Source organism: Acyrthosiphon pisum, chromosome A2 (assembly GCF_005508785.2).
Source record: "Acyrthosiphon pisum isolate AL4f chromosome A2, pea_aphid_22Mar2018_4r6ur, whole genome shotgun sequence".
In the NCBI taxonomy this organism is placed as follows: domain Eukaryota; kingdom Metazoa; phylum Arthropoda; class Insecta; order Hemiptera; family Aphididae; genus Acyrthosiphon; species Acyrthosiphon pisum.
The window spans coordinates 76,033,308-76,042,317 of NC_042495.1; the positions used below are offsets into that span (position 1 = coordinate 76,033,308).

Below are 9,010 nucleotides of genomic sequence, written 5' to 3' on the forward strand. Positions count from 1 at the left end.
TCATTTAGGTAGTTGTTTTGCTTGTAGCACAATATAATAATTAGGGCTCGGATTTATATGTATTTATATAACCAAAGTATGTATTTATGCAATAAAAGTATGTTCATAAATATGTGCTAAAGAATTCAAAATATGTAATATCAACAAAAAAAAAGGTGGGTAAGTGGATGTCGCTCTGCTGTACAGTAGGTTATGGAAAAATATGGAATATAGAAACAATATGGAAAAATCACGAAAATTTGCAAATTATTTCGAGTTAGAAATTCATAAAAATTTTTCTTTTTAAATCTAAGATATGAAAATGTAATACAAGATTCCTTATAAGATTATCTACCTTTATCAAACAAAAAATATCTATAAGAAAGTCAAATTAAATTTTTATGATCGTTTGAAATTCAAATTTTTACAACATTGGATATTCACTCGATTTCTCATGTAGCGATTTCCTTATTTTGTTGTAATTCAAAAACGAATAACTGCAGATACATGAAAATTTTACTGAATGTTTATATTAGCATTTCCTATACATCATAAAATTTTGAAAATAATTTGATTCTTTTTGAGCTGTGTACAGACATGGTCAGTTTTCAATTTTTTTAGATTTTTTTTCTATAAATATCAATAAAGTTTTATCTGTTGGGCCAAAAAGTGTATAAATTTAATACAAAGCTCCTGATATATTGTTACAATATCAGTTGAAAAATATTAAAAAAACATAGGCACAATTTTTTTTTATAAGCATTTAAATATCAAATTTTGACAAAATTTTTCAAATTAAAATTTGAAAAATTATTTTGTAGTTAAAAATGTATAAAATGTTCAATTTTTGTATCTAAGAATTAAAAATTATAAACAAGATTCCACATAAGTAATTAATTCTGTTACCAAAAAATTTAAAAAATACATTTACACAGTTTATTTTTATAGTCATTTTAAGTACAAATTCGGACGAAATTACATATTAAAAACCTAGGATAACTATTTTAGTTATTTTGTTGTGATTGTATAATATTATTCGTGGGTACTTGAAACTTCTAAAGTATACTATTATATATCTATGATTTTACCACGGTTTTTTGTTGATGTATAACGCTTTATAACTTATAAGTACCTAATAGATATTATGATATGATTAATTTGGAATTTATTATAGGTACCTATTATAGGTCAATTTTTTTTTAATACCATAGATAAGTATATATTATATGTCTAATACATAGACTGATATACCGTCTCCGCTCAGAATCTTTTTTCTTATACAGTGATATTATAATATCATTGAATTCAAATTTAATACTGTCCATTATACAGTGACCCACTTCTAACCTACTGTACAGCAGAGCGACATCCACTTACCCACCTTTTTTTTTGTTGATAATACATATTTTGAATTCTTTAGCACATATTTATGTACATACTTTTATTGCATAAATACATACTTTGGTTATATAAATACATATAAATCCGAGCCCTAATTATTATATTGTGCTACAAGCAAAACAACTACCTAAATGAACATCTTCCATCACCTATATCTGGGCATTATTGTTTGTTAAATACTTTATAATTCACATAACAGTAAAATACAATGCTTCGCAAGTTGACTATTTTTTAAAAATCAGTTACATATAAAGATATTAATAGGCACAATATGCAGATATTATAACCATTATTATACATTTTTTTAGTCATAATAGGAGAAATAGACTTAAATTGTAACTTACCAGCCTTGGTAAAATACAACACAAACAATTATAAATAATTCACAAACGCTGATATTTAGGATTACGTTTACGTAAATAATCCCAAATATTGGGGTGTCTTCCTATTTGGCTTAGTAAGGTTCTATGAAACGTTTCCAAATAGTTGTTGGTTCGAATGGCTGGCCTTCAAACGTAGAATGTAAATGAAAATTTATTTTTTGGAATTTAAAATGATTACCTATCCATATTTATTAAATATAAACTACCCAAAAACTTGCTGAACCTATTTGATCGAACCAAAAGCGTTGAATGTTACCAATTAAAAAATTATGAAGGCGTTCCGAAATATGGTCATATACTGGTTTAAATATTCAATTATAGCATGAAACCCATATATCACTCATAGTAAAACGACATTCCTGATGTATTTCTGCAGTACGATGAGGCGATGCTAAACCCTAAAAATGAATGATCATTAAAATTTGAAAGTATGAATTAGGTACATACATTTGAGTGCCTTAAACATAATAACTAGAATAAGATAATATTACCATACGCAGAACTCTGTAAGCTTCAGGGTTATTTTGGAATAATAGGAATACACTATTTAAACTCCTTCGGCAGTATCGGATAACGGACTAGATAAAAAAATAATTATACCTAATTATAATTATTACAGAAAGCATGAGGACTTAACATGACATTACTTGACAGAAGTGGGACCAGCAACCACGAAGTTTACTTTCAGGAAAAATACTTTTTACGGCAGTCATTAAAGCTCTTTCATAATCCGTAATAATAGTGAGTTGTCCATAGTTTAATGGTAGTACTCTTCTAACTACTCTAAAAAATTACTTATCAAAATTAAGTTAGTTGTTGGATCATAAAATATTAAATAAGGTATGTATGTAAAATTGGACACACTAGATTAGACATCAAAAAAGGAGCTGACCAATTATTGTACAAAAAGTAAAATAATATGTTAAGTTTAATTGTATCGGATATATTTTAGATTTTAGATTTTGAGCGGATCGATCGGACTGTATTGATTTTACAATAATGTGTGTTGTTTAATTTTTCTAATTATATTTTTTTGTCTGTGTAAACGATAAGTATTCGTAATAAAGATTCGATTTTCAATTTTCATATAATATATGAAATTTACAAATATAAAATTATTAATTATATTAATTATTAATATTATAATTAATAATTTTATAGATATGTATTCATTTCTATAATTCTATTGTGACAATTATTTCTTTTTAACTAAAATTGAATAAAATATTTTTTCAAAATTATAAAAATAGATTAGGTATGTAGTAACGTTTCTCACGAAACGACCATCGTATTGGGTTATTCAAAAAAACATAATATATAAAGGAAAAGACACACATTTCTGCAGTGTTTAAGTAATTTTTTGAGTATATTTAATATTTTTATATAATAAATATTATACCAAGTAGGTACTAACATAAATACAAAATGTCATAAAAACATGATTTTTTATTACTAAATTGATTTTACTGAATTATTAAACATGTATATATTATTCTCCAGGAATATGTCATCTTCATCGCCATTTATGAGCTGAATTTAATGCAAATATATTTAAAAATATAATATACAAGAAATTTTAATAGATATAGGTAAGTTATATCGTATTAACGCACTATACACTAAACAATATTTTACCGTAAATTTTCTAACATGTAGGTGGTATGGAAAAATATACTATAATAATAATATAATGCAAGTAGGTACACCTACGTGAAACGCTGACACTATCTACGGGAGGTTTATTAACTTTTAACTGCACGAGATAGGACTTTGTAAGAGACGATAATACAAGTACAACTGAACGAAAATCTATTCTCTCACCTCGCTGTGTCCGCAGACCGCAATCTACCGCAGGTGGATTGCCTACCTGATAATTTACTGTTCCCATAACCATAAGCGAAACTCACGGGCAACGCCACGCGGGATGGCTAAAAATTAAAACATTATATGATTTTGATTCTATACCTATGCACAGCGAATTACACTCAAAAGGAGTTAATTAATCACAATTTTTTTCCCGGGCAACACAGGGTTGTTCAGCTAGTAATAAATTATATAATGGTTCATGTAATTAATAATTTATTATGATGTGAATACAAAACAAATACATAGTTATTAGTTATGATACAGAGTGCAAAATAGTATAATGATACAAAACAAATACATAGGTAGTTATTAGTTATGATACAGAGTGAAAAATAGTGATAATACAAAACAAATACATAGTTATTAGTTATGATACAGAGTGCAAATTAGTGATGATACAAAATAAATACATAGGTAGTTATTAGTTATGATACAGAGTGCAAAATAGTGATATTACAAAACAAATACATAGTTATTAGTTATGATACAGAGTGAAAAATAGTGATATTACAAAACAAATAGGTACATAGTTATTAGTTATGATACAGAGTGCAAATTAGTGATGATACACAATAAATACATAGTTATTAGTTATGATACAGAGTGAAAAATACAAATAATACAAAACAAATACATAGTTATTAGTTATGATACAGAGTGCAAATTAGTGATGATACACAATAAATACATAGTTATTAGTTATGATACAGAGTGAAAAATAGTGATGATACAAAATAAATACATAGGTAGTTATTAGTTATGATACAGAGTGCAAAATAGTGATATTACAAAACAAATACATAGTTATTAGTTATGATACAGAGTGCAAATTAGTGATGATACACAATAAATAGGTACATAGTTATTAGTTATGATACAGAGTGAAAAATAGTGATGATACACAATAAATACATAGTTATTAGTTATGATACAGAGTGAAAAATACAAATAATACAAAACAAATACATAGTTATTAGTTATGATACAGAGTGAAAAATAGTGATGATACACAATAAATACATAGTTATTAGTTATGATACAGAGTGAAAAATAGTGATGATACACAATAAATACATAGTTATTAGTTATGATACAGAGTGAAAAATAGTGATGATACACAATAAATACATAGTTATTAGTTATGATACAGAGTGAAAAATAGTGATAATACAAAACAAATACATAGTTATTAGTTATGATACAGAGTGCTTTTTTCTATATAACTATTATTATAAAATTTCGGTAGAATAGTTATACACAAAAACACTGAAACATAGAAAAAATTCACAATACGGTGCAACAATATCATATACAAGAATCACAGATTATAATATTATATGAAAATCATATAATCTGTGCTAGAACAGCCATGGAGGAATACAGAGCTCGCAAATCAGCGGATAAACACAATCGCCCATATTTGTGGGAAGGGACAAAGTGTTTCTTCGTCCGCTTGTTCAGCTGAAGTTGAAGTTAGCCGCAAGTGAACAAGTAGACGAAGAAACGCTTTGTTCGTTTCCACATTGATGGACGTTTGCGTTTCTTCGATAATTCGCCTGTGCTTTGTTCCTCCGTTGGCGTTCTAGGATGATCTGGTTGAACCGTATTTTGAATACTTTGTTCGTCATCCGGGACCACCTCGACTTGCGGCAACTCATCGCGACAGTCACCGCCCTGCGCCAATATCAGATGATCCGCATGCTGAATTATACTTTGTTCGTCGTTCGGAACCGCCTCGACTTGCGGCGACTGACCGCGACAAAATATACCGTCCTGCGCCAATATCACGTCAACGAGACGTGTCGACGATATGTTAGGCATAGATGTAGATCGCCTCTTTGCCTTCAGCCCGACGAAATCACCGCTACAGTTCAACTTCTCGAAGTCTGCCGACCAGTTTCTAAGGTCGGCGAATACTTTTTGCATCGTCAGTTGCTCAGCGGATGGCGAGGATATTTCGGCTTCTGCAGGCATATTGTTACTGTTCTCTTCTGCAATTATCGACATGTCTTATTATAACCGTTTATAATGCGATTAATTGAGAAGTAGAATAATATTCTTCGTTATTTAGAGGTAGGTAATAAATACAATATTGAATTCTCACACGGTAACGTTTATAATGTAAATAATTACGGTACAAAACTAAATACATATTATACTGTCATAACAACGTATCTATATTATTCAATTAGGATCAACTAGACAAAAAGAAAAAGAAAAAAATAAGGTTATATATAATATCAACTGTCATCAAAATTTCAAACGCTTATAAAACGGTAATGTAACTTTTATTAAACTTCTTTTTATAATTTATTGGTATGAATATTATGAAAATATTAAAATAATAGAAAATATAAAAAATTAATTGCCCATATATTTCAATATTTAATCTGCCTAATTTGATCAAGTCGATCCGTAACGACTAATATATAATAATTTGTTGTACCTATAAACGTAATTTTAAAATTAATGTTAATACTTGCCCTCCCAAACATTTTCTACATTTTGTTTTAAGCTTATTCAATATTATCAAAGTAAGGCTTTAGCCCCCCCAAATCACAAACACTATTTGCGCCTATATAATAGTATAGTGTATAGCACCAAAACTGACGCTCATATTTACTCTACAGGGTGTGTCCGAAAATACAAGCTTACGATTAGATTTAATGTAATATAATTATTATCATTATCTACAAAATGACTATTACAAACAGAAAATATTACAATTATTAGAAGCTGTAGATATTAGGCACTTACTACTTAATATATTAGTATAATATAATATAATATATAGGTAAATTATAGACAATTATTACATTTCGGTAATTAAAATTAAGTAGAAAAATACGTTCACATTTTATTCTTACACGAAAATGGTTTTATATATTTTGAATGCAAAAAATATTACAATACCGTCGTCGAACCGTCTGGTAAGCTGAATTACGTTGCCGCCCACGCCGCAAAAAGGGTCCTCGGCCACTTTCACGTGGCCAGACTTCTCTGCCATATACGCACCGAGTACTTCCGGACAAACCGAGTAAAAACTGTCTATGCAACGAAACCAAACATACGATTATAATTTAATATAGCATTTTTATTTTTAACATAATATGATACATATATTTTATTATATAAATGTTTTTTTTTACATACCTTCTTCATACTTAAAAACAAGGTAAATCGCTTCTATCAATATATGAAGGTGCTTGGTCTATCTGAAATAAAAAAAAAAAACATTATTCGATTTCTGCTTTTTAATCATTATACCTATAGGCAAATGCGTACGCGGATCATGCAGTAATGCAGTATGCTCTCGCCGCGGACGGATTTTCTGCACTGTCCGACAGCGGAGCAACGGCTGCCGTAGCGTATAGTATTTCGCCGTGGATGGCTTATCCACACTTAGTGACGTAGTCAGGATTATGAAATGGGGGGTGTTTTAAGTATAGATTAAAACCAAGTTTTTACAGTTTTCGTATATTAATAAATTAAGGGTTCAGAACTTGACTTGTTGCACTAAAAATAATCGAAATATGCAGTTAATATTCTCAAAATATACTTAAATATATATACTATGTAGCAACATTTTTATATTATTTTTGAAAAACTATAAAATATATTGCAATTTTGGTAATAAAAAACTAAAAAACAAGTAGGTATATAAACCTGATAAATAACTTAATTAATAAGTAATAACGAATAACGTGATATGCGAACACCGTGATAAACGAACACGTGCTGATGTTCATTCATTCGTACAATCTGCAATCTAGATGTCAATTATAGTTTAAACACAGTTTTGTCACAAAGAGACTTATGGAATCTTACATATGTGAACATAGGGCCAATTGTAGCCAAGCTCCACCAACAACTTAAACAGCCTTCCACCCCTCCCAAACATTTACTTAATTTTTTTAAGCTTATTCAATTTCATAATAGTATGGTATTAGGCTTCGGCCTCCCCAAATCTCAAAATTATCGCCTATTGTACCTAACCAAACATACTATTTTTTAAGATATTTTTCAATATTATCCAAATATAATTTTTCCCGACAAGTGTATGTACATTTAAGTTAAAAAGTACACAAATATGCAGATTTAAACTTTGTATCTAATTTTGCCATCTCATAAGACAAATATTTATAAATTGCAAGTAGTCCCAAACCCTATAAAAAATATATTTATCAGGAGGAAAAATGTTAATGGGGGGTTCTAACACCCAACCCCCCCTGGCTACGCCACTGTCCACACTGTTTGGCATAGGAGCGGCGTCTGCAGTGTTGTCTACGACGTGGACAATCGAACCTTCGTTGGCAGACTTCAGCGACGTCTACTTTTCCGGTCGGCAAAAGGGACCCAGCAACTCCACCATAGAAAACATGCCGGTTCCGATCGACCGCGCGGCAAACCAAATTGCTACGGCGAGCGTCGAGGTCGCTCGTCTCGCGAAACCCGATAAAACGGACGCGAAATGAGACACCATTTCACCGTCGACCGTGCTGGTGGCTCCTGGAAAAAACTTTTCTAATGCATGTTGGACTGCGGGACTTCTTACAACGTGGGTGATGGATGAACACTGTCATCGCGAGTACTGAGCACAACATGCACTCTGCATGCTCTGCACTCATCAACAGTCCTAATCCGTATACAGCCGAAGTGCCGAACACGGCGACAACCAATATCAAAGTAACGCTGACAATAGCAATGATATTGTCGTACTGAAATAAAATAAATATTTAAGTAAATAATTTTTATTTATCTAATTCGTCGACGAACGCGTAACACACACACGACGGCTTGAAACAGCGTTTTTCTATATAATATCAAATAAAACTTAGGTACACATTTTGGGGATTGTTTTCTGAGCCCGCTCGACATGTTCCTTTATATTTTCTGGTTCAAAAATAGCCTCCGAAAACTTAAAGAAAAAAAGGCGGGTAAGTCGTGGATGTCGCTCTGCTGTACAGTAGGTTACAAGTGGGTTACTGTAATGGATGGAATTAAATTTGAATCCAATGATATTATATCAACGGAGATGATTTGTCAGTCTAGGATATATTATTTTTAAAGAAAAACTTATGGAGAACCTTGTACCAAATTTTAAAACTTAGTTATAAAAGAAAAAATTTTTACGATTTTTCAACCACTAAATTACTTGCAAATTTTCGCAATTTTGACATATTTCGTATAAATTTGAACTTTAAATGCTTATAAATAAAAATTGTGACAATGTATTCCTTTTATTTTGCAACTGCTATTGTAAAAATATGTTAGGAGCCTTGTATTAAATTTCCAAATCTTAGAATTAAAAAGAAAAACTTTTATGAATTTCTGTCTAAGATAATTTGAACATTGCCGTAATTTTTACGTATTTAGTCAAA

General features: G+C 30.1%; 1 protein-coding gene across 1 annotated transcript; it reads right to left on the minus strand.

Annotated features, from left to right (window-relative positions):
* Positions 1–4,845: 4,845 nt before the first annotated feature.
* On the minus strand, positions 4,846–6,840 carry LOC103309288. Its single transcript, XM_029490614.1, has 3 exons — positions 6,783–6,840; positions 6,543–6,677; positions 4,846–5,620 (listed from the first exon to the last, which is right to left on the minus strand). Exons 2-3 carry the CDS (start codon positions 6,634–6,636, stop codon positions 5,103–5,105), a joined length of 612 nt encoding a protein of 203 aa, XP_029346474.1. The 5' UTR covers positions 6,637–6,677; positions 6,783–6,840; the 3' UTR covers positions 4,846–5,102.
* Between the last annotated feature and the right edge of the window lie 2,170 nt (positions 6,841–9,010).